Source organism: Thunnus thynnus, chromosome 15, assembly GCF_963924715.1.
Source record: "Thunnus thynnus chromosome 15, fThuThy2.1, whole genome shotgun sequence".
NCBI classification, from domain to species: domain Eukaryota; kingdom Metazoa; phylum Chordata; class Actinopteri; order Scombriformes; family Scombridae; genus Thunnus; species Thunnus thynnus.
In genome coordinates this window covers 25,195,090-25,212,288 of record NC_089531.1, presented here as the reverse complement: position 1 = coordinate 25,212,288, position 17,199 = coordinate 25,195,090, and the positions used below count along the sequence as shown (strand labels likewise).

Here is a 17,199-nt window from a genome sequence, read left to right as displayed (position 1 = left end):
GCCAGCAAAAAGGCACAAGGTCCCCGGGCTTATCTCGGTAGAGGTGTGCTGCTGCTCCTCGGCACCAGCGAGGTGGAACGATAAACATAATTAAATTGAGTTGGATTACACAAAATGGATCGGATCAGTTGGGAAGGCGGAGAAGCTAATCCAGTGCAATCCTCTCTATAGAGGTGCCAACCACACAAAACGACATAAATAAAGAAGAGGGAAAGGGAAGCCGCGGCTGTCACGGGGGAGATCAAGACAGGGGCGCAGAAAGGACCCCTTCAAGTAAAGACAAGCTCCAAAGTCAAATATTAACTGTAATAGTGCAGTTTAGTGCAGAAAATATTTCTCATTTCCTACTGAATCTGAGACGAAAATAAAACGCTTTTATCGTTAAAAAGGATGGAACTGTACGCGTGCGGTGTTTGGAAAGCCTCCACGGTGTAAAAGTAATGAATTTACACCACTCCTACCCTTTGACGAAGTGGAAAATCACATTTGTCTTTCATCACAGCAGTAATGACAATGATTTAGTCATGTATGGAATGCGCCACTCCTCCCGATTCATCACCTTTAAGTGCAGTATATGCTCACTGAGGAGGTGTTTTAGTTATAAATGATGAGATTAAGGTACATGGTATGAAAGCAGTAGAGTGAGTTTTTATATTTTGTTTTAAGACATCTGAACTTTTTTTTACTTATCACTAACTCATCTATGAAAGCACTCCCATAACCGCTTTTTTTTTTTTTTTTTTCGATTTCAAACTCCCATTCCATTCTGCTCCTCCATTTTTTCGTCCCCCTTCCCTCTGATTGCATTTTCCCTTTTGTAACTGACTTTGGTACAATCCCCTTACAAATAACCTTTCCCTCGGGTAAAAGACTCTTACGTTCTCTACAGTGCTGCCAACTCACTCCTACTCTCTCTTTCTTTTCTGTCCCCCATCTCCCTTTGTCTCTCAGCCTCAGGCACAGTAAACAGATTGATACAGTCTGGGGGTTTTTCTTCTGCTTTTCAAACTAATCCAGTGTAATCCCAGTCTGTCTGCGTCCTGTCTTGGGCAGTACTGCAGAGAACATTATCACTATCATTAAAATGATGATTAATGAATCTGGAAGTGATGCGGAGAGGCCTTAATCGGAGGATATATTGCTGAGGTGAGGACATGTGCTCTTCTCTGAATTCATCCTGCAATTAAAGGTCTTTCCTTGCCTGCTCGAAAACTGTCAAGTACCCAACGTTGGCATTTAATGCTGTTGTAGCCTTGCTCGGGTGAATTTTAATTTTTTAATTTTTTTTTTTTTTTAGGAAATGTTCCAGTACGACGGCTTGTGTTTAAATGTTTAACATTAGAGAACTTCTTTTGTTAAATTAACACAAAAACTCAAAGTGAGGTATCAAAAAAAGTATAGTTTCGGTATTGGTGCAGAAACTAAAGTATCTTATCAGCAGTTCTAGTATTAAAACATTTCAAAGGATACCCAGCTGTACCAAAGACCTAGCAACACACTTCTAAATGATCTCCTTAACTGAGATGTGTAATATCAGCTTCCAGCATAGGCTCCTACCTGAACAAGTGCACTTTGCATTATTAAAGCTGCCTTGGCTGGCCGCTTTAATTGAGAGTCTCCTCTAGCAGACAGCTTAAGGCAGGCCCTCAGCAATGTATGCGTGCAGGTGGAGGAGGAAAATGCACATCTTCGTGGTATTTGAAATATGAATGCAGCATTTATACCGGAGAACATGTTCAACATGGACATTTGACAGTCTCCACATTAAATCAACAAGCTGAGCCTGAGGCAAGCTTTGCACCAGGTGGAGACTGTATCCTATGCAATATGGTGATGGGATGGCGTTGACGACGATTGAGATGCGAGAAAAAGAGTAATGAGACAACAGCTGGAGAGGAGTGACGCAATTATTAATTACTGTTTTCTAGCTTGATTAGAGCAGGAAATAGGTCCAGAAAAAAAAAGAGAGAAGGAGCTGCTAACTTTCACTACCTTACAGTTTTCAGCACAAAAGACACATTTCAGTCAATACTAAAAAAGTATTACCTAGCCTGAATAAAGCATGTGTATTACACTGGGAAGCTAGTTAAAGCCTTTCTGGACACTTGGAGGCAGAACTCCTCAGAAAGCAAATAAATCAGTGTAGTACGGCCTTGTAAACTAACACAAAATTATCAAGTTAGTGCCTGTTTGCACATTCAGGAGACATGCAGTCATGTTTCTGGCAACCAGATGAATGTAAGCACAACATTCACTCTCCTTCTCCAACTCATACTGAGGGAACTATCTGTCTCTTTAGCTAGCAGCTTGTTGCTAACTTTGTCTGCATTCTCTTGTGTGCTGGTCAGGTGACATACAGTCACTTTATCACAGTCTTTTTCTTAAAACAGTGTCCTGCTACAGCTGTAAATAAGCTTCAGGAGAGTGGCGTGAGAGAAACAAATAGGTAGAATCAAAACAATGAGCTGAAAGATGCTAAAATGCTGCCTAAAGCAGAGGGGAACATCACAGTTAGGTGTATTTTCCCTAGGGTTTTAAACTCTGAGCAACCTCTTTCTCATTACACATAGTGCAATATTTGCCCAAATATAAGGTGACCTCCAGTTTCAAACACCTGTTTTTCGAAAAAAGACTTTTTGAAGATATACCACAGTATAGTCACACACTCTCCTGTCAGGATCTTGAAAGCGGTCAAAATTATTTTCTCTGACAGTTAGCTTTTTTCACACTGTCTGTCTTTTTGCGATCCTCATCATCTGTGACAGTGGTAATTGGGAGCTTGACAGATTCAGTCTGCGGTCCGTCTCTGCAGTAAAGACGTCGGAAGACGCTTTGGACTCATTTTCACTCGTCATGAATTTATTTCCTCCTTGGCAGAAAAACACGTTACACAAGCCTCAATATCAGACTGTAAGATACTAGCCTAGCAACATCAAGGCTACAAACAACCCATAATGCACATTTCTGTAGGAGCCGGTGTTACAGTGGTACACTCATTCAAAAAGAATATCTGATGTTGTGAACACGTAAAAGATGAGACCTTTTTAACGTAATTTCCAGAATAAAATATGGTCTTATATTCAGGCCAATACGTTATATGCTCCATTGTTCATATTAAAATACGGATTAGTGCAGCTGTAATTATATACACAGCACATGTCAAGCTTTTAATTGTTTATTGTATTTCGGCACTTTTTTGCTTTCTGGCTTCTCACCAGTTGTTAGACTTGGTCAATTATGTTCTTTTAGGTGAATCTGGAAATGACTGCACATGGCTTTCTTCCAGCACTATCACATTCAATCACTTCTCATTGGTCATTACTGTACTGTATTCTATTTGTTTACAAGCATGGATACACGGGTGATTCATGTCACTGTAGTATTCCAGATTTGACATTTAAACTGTATTAAAACCTATCAGATGCTGCAGGCTATCTGAGTAAGAAAAGACCTAAACCACAGCATCATTGGCTCATTATTGCTGCTGTCACGAATAAGAACATGCATCCCACATTAGCAGTGAAATCAATGCAGCCATGTGACTCGTCGCGTCTGTAAACGAGGTGCCGTTAGGTTTTATAGCTGGAATCTGTCCTGGCCTACATTTCACCCCTGGATTCCAGCGAGAGCTGCTGCAAAGCAGAGACAGAGCTCTGCAAACACCTCTTAGCCACAGCGCCGCTCAGCAGCCTTCCACTACTTGTCTGAATGCAAAGCGGGTTGCTGGAGCTCCCCGTCTGCCCTCTTACAGTTCACTTGCAAGTTCACTACATCTGCGGGTCAAATCACCAGTCAGCTCTCAGACTCAGACAGGTTCAGCGCTGTAGCTGCGCCTCCACCTCACTGTGTGGCTCAGCATGTCGGCCAGCCGCAGATCCACAGATCATTATCGCTATCAAGCACTGTTTTCCCAACAAAACGATATCTCTGCCTTTGATCGTATGCCAAAGCTTATTTTTGTTCACTTCTGGGCATTCTAACCCAGGAACTGCTCTCACTTGGGGCAAAACTAAAGCACAGCTAAAAATACCCCTCTGTTCTGTTGATGAGATGGAAATGTATGAATTAAGGATGGGGCATCATGTCTGCAATAAGGATACTTTCCCACACCTGCTCAGTCCATGCAGATACTGTAGGGTTTTTTTTGGTGTTTTTTCTTTATGGTCAAGCTAGCAGAGGCTGTTAATGTAATGTAAACATTGAGCTGGGCTCCTGCTGAGGAATATCCAATTAAAAAGCACTAGATGTGGAAGCTTATGTGCAGCATTGAGGTTAAAACGTCCAAAGTGGGCCAGAGGTGCTGAAACATTCAGACTGGGCTGCATGCTGCTCTGCATCCACATGCTGAATAAACAGAATACATCTGGTGCAAGGAGGAACTTTACATGTTTAAACTACTATTAAACTATTAACAACTTCTCTAGGAAAATTACACAAAGATAATATTCATCATATGGGTAAACAATGGGAATTCTATTATATGAATAAAAGCCCCTACAGTATATACAGTATGTATTATGCATAAGTGGTGTTATTCACATCCAGTCTACTTCAGTCGAAAAAAGTGGGAGAATGGAGACAATAATACATCAAATATATCAAGTATATAAAAAATGAACATTTTAAAAAGCATTATTGTTGAGACTACTAACTACTCATAGTGTCAACAGTAACATACATGTATGTTAGTGTGTGTTAATAAAAACTATGATATGAGTGGAGATTTTCTGTCGAAATACACTTTAATGCTTTTTATCACATACAATAATTGAATGTTTTCCTTCATGTTAATTACACCTGACTTTTGACATATTTGGGATTTATTTGATATTCTTGATATATTTGGCATATTATCGTCTCTGTACTTCTCTGTAGTTTTCATTGTATACTACATTGAATTGTGAACTGTTCTGAGAGGTTTATCACTCTGGATGGGTTGGAATCAGCCTACTGGTATCCAGTATATGTATGGATGTGATGAGCATTTTTAAATATTTTGACCTGAGAAAAGATCAAACTGGGATCAAAAACTTGTCCATTTAAACGACTGTGTAGTTTGGAGTCAGTGTGCAGGTGTTACACTGAAAAAAATTTAATTGTCCAGAATTTTGACAATCCCTTAAATGTTTACATTATTTATCAAGCATATTTTTCTCTGTTCTATATCATTACAAATTTCAAATCCTTGCATTTCAGGCTGTTTGTCAGACAAAATAAGATTTTCATAGCCTCGGGCATGTTCACTATTTTCTGACATTTTAAAGATTAAATCGATTAACCGAAAATAATAGTTTCACCAAAACACAAAAAATGTAACTCAAGATACACTTACAGTACTAGCCATGTGGCTTAATCCTAAACTCAGGTGTAGACCTGATGTTCTGTTAATCTGCGGTGCCTCCCCTGCCTGACAAGCTAACTTTACTGTGAGGCAGGTGTATTTTACAAAGCCAGAAAACAACATCAACATTACCTTTATCAACATATTATTTCTCAGATGCTTTGTTGTCATAATTCAGCACAGCTCGCTAGTTTTCTACATTTACGTTAGCACACAGAACAATAGCCTTGTTTACAGGACAACAGGGCACGTAATGGGAAGACTGAATATTTTATTTTTTCCCATGTTTGAATTAAAATCTGAATTTTGAATAAAAAGTGACAGCCCCAAGTTTAAGATTTTTTTTCTGTCAAATTACTGTTTCCAAGGTCAAGAATACATTTTAAAGGACCAGTGTGTAGGATTTAGTGGCATCTAGTGGTGAGGTTGCAGATTGCAACAAACTGAATACCCCCCAGGCCCTTCCCTTCCAAGTGTAACAAAGTTAGTGATTCCACTTGCCATAACTGCTACACAAGCATACAGGAGAACCTACGGTGAGTTTGGTTTGTCTGTTCTAGGCTACTATAGAAACACGGCGGTGCAACATGGCGGGACCTGCTCCCTATGTAGATATAAAGAGCTCCTTCTAAAGTAACAAAAACAATTCTTATTTTCAGGTGATTATACACTAATTAAAGTACTAATACTAATGAATATTATATTCTCTTTCTGCCAAGTCCGTTCCGCTAGATGCCACTAAATCTTACACACTTTACCTTTAACACTCAAAAAAGTTAAATATTGGAATTAAGTGTCACTTGCAGTCCACATGCCCCTGTGTACCTTAGGCTTGCACTCATTTCATGTAAATAACAGATGCACTTCATGCCACCCGAGGTGTTTCTACACCTAGAAATCACTCATTAGTATGCTGCTGAGGATTTTTCATTTCATGTAGGCTGCTGGTCCTGCATGTCTCTTATTTTGGCTTAAGATATTTCTTCAGCTCCAAGTGTCTGCTGCTGACTGTATGAGGCTCGTCACAAGGGCAGAGATATGGTCCTTGTGGGAGAGGAGCTCCGCAAATGGCCCAAACTTATCAAAGCAGCCCGCCCAGTCCCCGAGCTTCGAACACAATGCTTCCCTAATTTCTAGTGAATGGAAGTCTCTCCAGACCTGGAGTAATCTCATATTCTCCGTTTGCATGCAGTAACTCTAGTTACTCTTTCTCTGTTCCCTGCATCCCCTGCCAATTGCATAATCAACTCCAGAACTCATCAGCAAGATGGCAGAAGAAGTGCTCTATTAAGCTGCATCGTGTTCCATCTGTTGTGTAAGAGAGAGATAACAGTATTTACAGTTTTGGAGTTGCGGCAGACTGTTTCGGCCAAATTTTGTGCACCGCAGAGTTCTGCTTACTTCATAAAATGTCACGGATTAATTCTGCCTCTCGCAATGGTTTTCAACTGCAATCTTTGCCCTCACCATAAATATCACAAACTAACTTTATTGGAAGTCTTCTATCAAGAACTTGTGTTAGGTAAAGCTATTTGAATGTAAAACACGGGAACATTTACTCTACAAGTCTCCTTTTTTTTAGCCTGTCCTGGCTCACACACCAACTATTCCTGTAACTCTACAGAGAACCCGCAGTATGGATAAAAGATTTTCAGAAAGACTCTGTCAAGGAAGTGGTTGGTAAGTGTCTTTCAACTGGCATTAAGTATTCATTGCACCAATCTTTCTTTCAGTGAGGAGAATATTCCTTCGTAGGAAAATAAAGAGACTAACCCAGATTTGAATAACGAAACCAGCCGATAACAAAAAGTGCTGAGTAAAACACGGACCGCTCTTCCTCAGACTGGAGTGAATTTACCTTACAGTATATGAATCAGCCCACTGAGAGATATCCAGAGATGCTCTCCTGCCTCTGCATTAACCCAACTCTATTCATTCAAACAAGACTCAAAATCTGCCACTGATATGACTGAGGCCATTACATCCATTTCTCCAACATACACTGAATGAATAGAAGATTCTGTGAGGGATTTCATTTTACACATCACAAAAGGTGATTACACACTGTTTGGAGGTTAATAAAAAAGAATCCATGAGTTTTAAACAGGTGTTCTACAGTGAAGCATGTGCCACATATAGAATTATTTTATCTAGAGATACTGCAGGAGCATCATGCTCTTTCATATCAGTGACTAACAACTAGACCACCAGCATTTCCAAAATGCAATTAATATGCCCATTTTAATCTGATTAAATCTGTTTATATTAGAAATGAAGATTTTTACATTTTGTAAAAATGTCATAAAGTGACTTCAAGGTGAAAGGATTAATCAATTCAAATCATTTCAGTTATTTTCAAGCAAAAATCCTACATATTTATTTGCTACTTTACTCTTTATACTCTTTATACTCTTCATTATAAACTGAATATCTTTGGACTGTTAGTCGGACCAAACAAGCAATTTGAAGACAGCACTTTGCACTTTAGGGAACTTCGAGGGACATTTTTCACTATTTTCTAACATTTTACAGAATAAACAGTAAATCGATTAATGGAGATTAATGAGAAATGAAATTACAATAGTTGCTGCCCTAAAGTAAATGTATATTCATACTGTAGTTTCTGAAGGTGACAGTTTAATCAGAAAGTCATTCTGTTTGTTGTTTTGGTTAACTCCAGCAAGTAAACAACATTAAAATTTAATCATGCCTCTCTTTGCTTGGGGTCCCTTTGGAACCTTTTTAAGGACCCGCTGAGGTCCCAGCTTTGGGAAGCAGCGACTAGGACTGTCAGACAGCCAGATAGAATAAAAACAGCTTGGTGCAGGAGCTGCATCTGGGGGTTAAATGGAATTAGTAACAGTGCAGCAGGACTGTTTATAGTGGACTAGTGCTCCTGTCTGTTACCTTTAAAGCCAACAACATTCTGCTACACTCTAGACAAAGCCCACGAGTGGCACTTGAAGGATGCACTTGGGATGCTACAGCACTGGCACTTCCCACATGAGGAGCTCCATGGGTTGCGTCTAAAGAAGTGTTTGAAAAATTCCGACAGCTTCAAAGCAGAAAGCTGAGCAACGGATTAATTAAGGCGTCTGTGAGCGCTGCTGCTGCTCCATGCGTTCAAAGTTCCATTTCAGTCACGTCCACTTCTTCAAAGGAGGGAACACATGTAGATTTGAATGAGAGTGTGATTATTCCACCACAGCTTACACATGTCTGCATGGGATAGAGATGACTGCAGCATGCAAACTGGGATGTCAAGTGGTTTTAGTGTTTAAAGGTCTCATTGTTGTTTCCATCAATAAATTGTGGACTATAATTTCATACTATGCTATTTGAAATAGCCTAATGGGGTTTTCGGTTCAAATATATGAAGCTATTCACTTTTCCATCAGATAGGCTACCTTCATGCACATTTTTCCTGCTTGATGTCACATAACAACCAGCTAATCTTCATTTAAAGGTTCCAACAGCATGAATTTCACCCTTTAGAGTCTATTTCACATGAAAAAGTTTGTAAACCTCTGGTCCGAGTGATGAAGCAGGTGTGTCTTCTGTCAAGCCTGTGCCCTGTTACACTGATTTCTACACTACAGAAGGCTGACTATGGCACCTTTGCTGCATAACAACTTGGCAAAACAGCCATGATGCTGAGAGGACCTCTCTATTTTAGTGTGACCGAACAGGAAACTGTAAGCAGACCCACAAACCTCTTATTTATAACTTGAAGTAGGCGGACTGGTGGTGTCATGTAGCCTGAAGCCACCTTTACTGAGCGTTTACTTTAAACCTGAACATTGTGCTATAGACTCAAACTGTCCTGGCTCATAAACCAAGTATTCCATCATTTTCATTTGATTTTTAGAAATGGCCAATATCTGCTGTAACTCTACAGAGGAGCTGCAGTATGGATAAAGGACTTTCAGAGAGACTCAAACACGGACATTTACCTTGATCCAGTAGCCGCATGGAGTGCTGAAAAGACGGATCCAGCGTGTCCTTCTCTGCCATAAGCTCCGGCAAGTACTTTTCGCTCCCCATCTCTGCCTTTGACTCCAAGCAAACGACTCAAATGTAATTCAAGCAAATAAAAATACAAAACTTGCTCAACGTCCAACCAGCTCCAAGTTAGGGCACCGCCAGCTATTTCTGTGAAGCAATAAAAAAAACGCGGGCGGTAATGTCCTCTGTCCTCTCGGCACACACATACATTCACACACATACACACACACTGAGCGGTTAGATGTGACCGGGAGGTTTTATCCCATCGAAGTGTTGCTCAGCCCGCAGAGCCCCGCTACGCATCACAGCAGGAGTGAGGTTCCAAGCTCTTTGAAGCTCCCTCTGATGTATCCAGTGGTAAACTGAGGCAGCCGCAGCTATTGGTCGCCGCCCGCCACACGCAGCCGGTGGAGGAGGCGGAGCGACACGCAGGAGCTGTCCGCGGTGCTGAATCCCGCCATTACCATATCATTATCATATACTCACCACGCGGTGATTCAGAAACACAGAGCTATAAGGTAAAGTGCCTGCGTCTGATATCCTCTGTCAAGACAAAGCCGGTCTGCTTGTATATGATGTTAATTATTCTAAATATCTGTACAGCAGCTCATCTCACTGTAGCTCACTGTCTTTTTGAAGGTGTGCAGTACAGTAAAGCTTTTTGGAATGTGGAATCTTTTCATATGAAGGTTCACCGTTGCCATTCACTTAAAGCTTCACACCTGCTCATACAGATCTGGGGACACAGTGATCACCGACAGTGTAGTTGAGATAAGTGTGATTAACATGCCTGTTCAGGGCGTCGGGGCAAATATTTAACTTACATGAACATATTTAGCTCCTATCAAATAGGCTACAGCACACTCTGAATTTATATTTTTTTGAACAGAGAACAAATCAACACTGCTATACCGGAATATTAACTAGCCCTGGGTTTTCTGTGTGTCAGCTAATTTGTGGTAATTTGATTAAACATACCTTTATGTAGGAAAATTCAACAGATGAACACAAAACTAAAATAATACAGATGTTAGAACTACATTTTGAGATATCCCTCTACAAGACAAGACAACAAGATTAGGTAGTGATACAAGATCCAGTTGATGTACTTTTTCATGTTATCAAATTACCAAAAAGCGATTGACACACAGTGGATCTGGGGGCTTTTGGGGCAGTTACTGGCTTTTCCAGGCTAGTAATCCAACCATGGTGATTAAGACTTATAAATTATTATCAGCTTTACAGGGACCATCAGTCCTGAATCTCCACTGAGGGAATATGTTGCTTCCAAATATCTAGTGAAAGTTGCGTGACCTTTGCGTGACAAAATAACAATAAAAACCTCAAGTGTCACCCACCGAAATGATTGCAATGTTTAAAAAATGTCAATGCACATGCATGTAAATGCATTATTTCAAGAGCATGTGTTTTATCGGGTGAGATAAGCCCAGGACATTTATTCAACATATACCTTTAAAGTAGTTTACTAGCCTATAATTTGATCTGATTTTTCTCCAACATAGATCTATGTTCTCATCCTTACAGAAATTATTTAAGAAGACACGATAGAAATACCACTATGGTGGAAAAGCTTTATTAATACTGTCTGTATACTATGACAGGAAACAAAAATATCATCTACTATGATAGCTGAACTCACTAATGAGCAAGTCAGACACAAAATGAGTCACTAGACAAATATTATATTAAGCCAAACACATTTCTACGGTTATATTTGTAGGTTTGATTCACACACTGTTTTACTGAAGTAGAACGATGCAGGCATACAAACGACCTCTGACAGCTGCTGACAGATCCACCTAGCAGATACAAATGTGAAAATAGCATAGCCAGTCATCAGTTTGCATATGAGTGAGATATGCAGTATGTTTTGGGGTGAATTGGTTGAGAAGTGACTGTACAAATTATTTTCCACATGTGCATGGCTTCAGCATACTAATCATCACTATACGTATGGTATTAAAAAGATGTTCAGATGATTTATGTTAACAAAGGCACAGCTGACCTGTCATATTTTAAATCAGTTGGACCAGTTACAAGAACATTTCAGAAGCCTACATACTGTAATTGTCCTCTTTACTCTTTTAAGGCATTGATTGCTTTTAATTGTCAGGACAACCTGTCAATCGTTCTCAGGAAATCCATTCACCTTCTCATAGGTCAAGCATGCTTTTCTCCTGGGCGTGTTTATGAATTCATTAAATAAGAAAACCTTGTTGTTTAGCAAAACAGCCACATAAAGCCCTGGTCATTATTAGAGCAAAAAAAAAAACAAAACTTGGTGAGTCTCCAGTTTTCTAAAAGAGAAAGGACAGTGTCATTAAAAGACAGATATCGAGCTTATCCAGACAACAGATATCTAAAGATACATCCACAAATCTACATTATAAGACATCCTCAGCCTTGCAGTTCCTGGAAACATACAATAAATGCAAAATTGTCTTTGTTGGGAATTCAGGATGTTTAGCGGCCAGAAAAAATAGGATTTGTATACGAGCTTCATATTTGTTAGAAAATGTGGAGAGAAGATAAAAAATTCTGTCAATATTTGTGTAGGATGCTGAGGTAGCCTCAGGTGGGCGGCTATCTGTAGGCTGATGAGCACTGGTTATATAATTGAGACTTTTTTCTCAATTCTATTTCAATAACTTGGAGAAAATGTGACCCAGAGGCGAAAACCAAGATGGTTTATTTATATTTATCAACATTATATCCTCCGTGAACTTTGGAATGTGCTATTGGTTATTATACTTTTATGGCTTGATTTGTACTCTGGAATAACCGCTGCAGTGTTAGTGTTAGCATATATAGTGTGTATGGAAAATAAATGGATGGAAATATGTATGCACGTATTGCTCTGTGAGGTCTGCAGGGTTGAAAGGTCTGCAGCGATCTAGATGCAAGAGGAAAATGAAGGCAATATGTCATTTGCGAGGCTGTAAAATGCTTTCATTAATAATTTCCAGTGATGCACCTGGTAACATTGTAAGATTCATGAAATTGCAGCCATGCAGAGAACACACGCATCATGTTCGCTTTCTTATGCATATAACTTCTTGTCTTAAGCATGTTTGAGATTTTTTTTTTCCACTGATTCTTCCCAGACTCTTGTTTATGAGTGATTCACTGCAAAGAGAAACGCATTATGAATCAGCTTACTTTTTAATCTCTTCCAGAGACCATTAAAACCGGCTCAAATGCACTAATCTCCTATTCAGAGGAACGACTTATTTATAGATATGCTTGCCATCTGTTGCTCCCCGTCTTCATAAACAAAGCCTCACATTGTCATTGATGTTTGAATCAAAGTTGCGGGCCTATACGTCTTTCTCAAGACGCGTGTTTCCAAAGGGACTTCTCTAAGTGATCGCAATACATCAATCGCAATGAAAATAATCATGGTTTATGAGGCAACATTTTTATATAAGTCAGAGAGGACCACAAGGGCAGCAGCGCTGGTGTAAACAAAGCTATGAGAAATGTTCTGTCAGATGGGTGTAAAGAATGAAGAACGGTGGGTTATTACATTGACAAAGTGTTATTTTGATCATTAGAGAATAGTTGCCCCCGTCCTCACCCTACAGCCTGTCCCAATCCACTAAATATGATGTTGACAACACCTAGAACTAGACAGCCTGTGCTGTGCCCCGAGGTATCATATATGGTATATTCACTCTTACTATTGTATCTGTACACTTGTGCATTCAGAATCAATGTTCCTCCCTCTCTAAACAAGAGCCAGGGATCTAATCAGCGCTCCAGACTTCTTCCCACCGACTTGATGCAAATCCTAACTGATTTAAATGGAAGCACTTGTCTTGTCAGCTTTCAATCTTCATAAAATCCCATTTCAGTGAAAGGACGTCATGAGGGTCTTGTCACCTGAGGTGTAATTAGACCTTGACGTGTCCGCGAGTCGGTTGCTGCGTCACTTCGTGTCATAGAAGGAACAGGAACTGGTATTCCCCGAAGCGAGGAAGCTTCAGGGTGTTCCCACTTTGTTTTGGCCCTGTGAAATGGACAGGATTACAGTGGCAAATCAGGAGCACTTTTAACACCTTGAATAAGTGGATTCATTCCATCGCCACATTTTGGTGGTGGCAGAGGGACTGCCAGGAGAGTGACAACACTGCCTCCTTGTGACCATTTCACATTATTTAAGGAGACATGAAAAAGAAAGCATTTGTGGGGGTTTTGGGAGAGGGGTTGAAAATAAAACACTGCTGGAGTTAGAAACTTCTATCTGTCTATGATGAGAGACTTGCTCATTGCTATAAAGACTTTTTAGAAATGGTGGAATTTGTTTAATTTATCCACAGCCCCAGTGTACGCTGTGCAGGTTTGTTGGAAAAAGCATCATTACAGAGATCCAGAGGTCTTGTGTTTAAATCCAAAATTGGAAGTATTTGGAGAAAATAGTTTTAATGGGTAATTACAAAATTAGAACAAAATTATAAGATGCCCACATATACAAAGGAAATTGTTGTGCTTCTCTTTTTTCTGTATTTATCCTCTAGTTGTGTTTAAAAGGTTCTTCAAACTGCATGCACGCCATCTAAAAGAATATTACATAATATATAAAATGCCTTGATGAGGCAAAATTACATTTTCTCTTTATACTTTGCAAATAGTTTCAATATTCTCCAATAACAGAATAATAAAACACAATTTCTCCCACACTCTTTTGTCTTCCAATCTAATTCTAACACATCTCCTCAAGATGTTGTTTTCCTCCTCATACAGCCCCACAACGCTGCTTTAGTCACAAAAGGCACCTTATTGTGGCTACTAAATGGAGCGCTCACATCCATTAAACAGCCATTCAACAGAATTATATTGCCAGCGCCAATCTATCAGGTACATTGATCACGCATCGTCGGCTGTGAAGTGCAGACTCCGGTCTCCTCTCCTGGAAGTGTTGTGCAAAAGAAACGTAATGAGAAACTGTCAGCAGCACACAGGTAAACAAATCAATGGCACCCAGCAGTGCTTCCAAGGTCACACACACACACACAGCATCAATCCACTAACAAACCTGGGGTTGGAGCAGCAGCCAAAGCTTCTACGGTGTAAAGGGCGCTGTCAAGATTTGACTTTTAGGAGATAAACAGAGTTCTAATGGGATTAGTAAACACTGGTTTGGATCATTGATTCACTGGTTTACATTTAACCCTTAGATACTGTTCATATTCTGACCCTTCACAGTATCCTCTCATAATTAGTCTGTATATCAAATTTCTGAACTACAAATCTATTTTAATAAAGCTTTCAGAGAGCAGAGTTTTTATGCTATTTGTTTATGGATAAAAAATCATGCTATATTATGATCCTGTGTTACCTAAAACGGCAATAATTTTTGAATGGTAATTTTTGAATAAATATGGGTCAAATTTAACCCAGAAGAGCCTCTATGTACAAAAATGTGTATCATCTTCACAAAAATAGAAAAAAAAAATCATTTTTTGTGTATTTCGGGACACTTTGGGAAAAGTTATAAAATTTCAGGCAAAAAGAAAGGTGTTTAGGGTGCTTTTATTACTCTCAAATGTTGAAACGGGTCAAATATGACCTGAATACTGTATGTATGGGTTAAAGAAGTAGTTTCTAAATTTGGGAAATACACTAATTGGCTTTCTTGCATGAGAAGACCAACATCACTCTCATATTTGTCCAATTTATATTAATTTAACTGTAAATAAATATAAGGACACAGACAGCAAGCTTAGTCATTTTTACACTTTGTTTAGAGATATAACATGTAGATTAGTGAGCTTTGCTGGTAGGTGGATTTTGTGACTTTTGGACAGAGCCAGACTAGCTGTTTCCCCCTTTTTAGCAAATAAACTAAAAGTTAAGTATTTCCCAAAATGTCAAATTAATCCTTTAAACGCCTCAATATGTACAATATCTCTATATAGATTATTGGTTGATTCTTAAATGCAAATATCATGTATTGAATGTAAATCTTTACAGAATACGACTAATCTGTAGCTAACATCATGCAAGACAACTTCCTTCCTATATATTTTTAAATTAATGTCTAAGACAAGGCAATTAGATAAAAAAACAACAAAAAGGTTGAAGTGAAATTGGAATGCAAAACTACTCTACACACTGCTTTGTAATATGGAAAACAGTGATAGGTATAAAAGTGCAATCCATAACTGCAATAACTGAGTAAATGCAAGAAATGTTACCAAGCATGACATGTTCCATCAGAACAAACTATTGCAGACTATCACACTGTTTGCACAAACTCTGAAGAACTGAAAATAGCCAATGTGCAGACAGTTCCTCATGATGTCATCATGGTTTTATCAGACAAATGCTTTCATTCCTAACAGTGGCTACAACTACAAAATGAGTTCAGTGACTCAGTTGGCATCTCTCTGTCTTAAATGAGTAAGAGCTTAACAGAACAGCCTGAGGTAGTCGGCGATATACAGTGACTAAGCTGCAAGTGTGTGCTGACAGTTATCATAGTGCACTTAAATACCAGAGCAAGGCACAAGGTCAACAGCGGTAATTATTCTGTGGGAAGCATGTTGGTCTTCAGTGGGTGATTTCATTTCCTGTCATTAGCCACAGCGATTAAGCACCAGAACAATGATACTGTGATAGCATCAGCAACCACCACACCACCCCAGGGTGTTCTCAGTATTCTCTAATATTCTCTAAATGTCACTTTGCATAGGTTAACCTTCCTGTTGTGCTTAAGTAACCTGAATCTTTAAGCCCTCTCTGCTTTTAATAACTAGCAAAACGATCACAGTGCAGTTTTTTTTTTTTTTTGTTGTTGTTTTGTTTTATACGAGATGGTGATTTGTGTCTTTTTGTGTCAAGATCGGTGTTAAAAAAGGGCACAAATGTGAAACATTAGGCTCAAATCTGTTTAAGCCTCAATCAGATACTTCTCATGATACTCAGTGATACAAACAGACACAGATGTCTTTGAACCTGCATTAACTGATTATTTTGGCCATTTGAGGGAAGCATAGACACATTATCACCTTATAAATTTGAGATATGGGTGACATATAAGCAAACAGTTGCCTATTTACAGTATACATCTGGAAGATACAGAGCAGCATTACCATTAATGTGACATTGTATTTTTGGTCGCCCAAAATTCAATGTTTTTTCTTCTTTTAGCTCTGTTTTGGTCTCCACCAACTCCTGAGGGAAATATCTGGCTTGGGAACTTTATATGTTGGCCACTGTTGCCGTTGGTGCTGGCATCTAGCATATAGTAGGTTTTAATGCTTTTTGGCTGCAAACAGCTGCCTGCTGATGCTGGAAGTGACACTGAGAGCCATAAAACCAAAACAATGAGCTGAAAGATGCTAAAATGCTCCACACCAAGAATGAATGAGCCCTTTCATACTACAAGTAGCAATTATTTCTATTTTAAATCTAAAAATATTTATAAGTGCAGCTTTAAATATCATATTTTTTCACATTTGTTTATGAGACAATTATAGGCTACGTTTTAAAGACATTTTGCCTTTTTTGGCTGTAACTGTAATATTTAGTTTTCTGATCTTTTTTTTTTTTGGTCATTTGACATTTGGTTTGTTCCATGTTGGTTTTTAATTTATTATCAGTGTCACTACATGTCACTTACTGAGTTAAAACAGATAATGTCTGGATTTAATTTATTAGTTTTATTATTTCGTTTTCTACAGTTTGCTGCATGATGCTCTTAGTATAGTGAATATATTGTAATTGAGAAATGTCACCTTTTTAACTAAACTAGTTTGCACATTTAAAGCTGTGTGGTGTCTATCAGAGATAAAGACAAAACCACCATCAACAGCAGAAATATTGAGCTC

General features: G+C 39.0%; 1 protein-coding gene across 1 annotated transcript in view; it reads right to left on the bottom strand.

The window, feature by feature from the left end:
* Positions 1-9,719, bottom strand: part of khdrbs3 (KH domain containing, RNA binding, signal transduction associated 3) — a 106,630-nt gene extending 96,911 nt beyond the window's left edge. The window contains exon 1 of the mRNA XM_067611528.1: positions 9,295-9,719. Within this exon, the coding sequence (XP_067467629.1) occupies positions 9,295-9,385 (91 nt within the window). The 5' untranslated portion in view covers positions 9,386-9,719. The remainder of the gene's footprint in view (positions 1-9,294) is intronic.
* Positions 9,720-17,199: the final 7,480 nt, after the last annotated feature.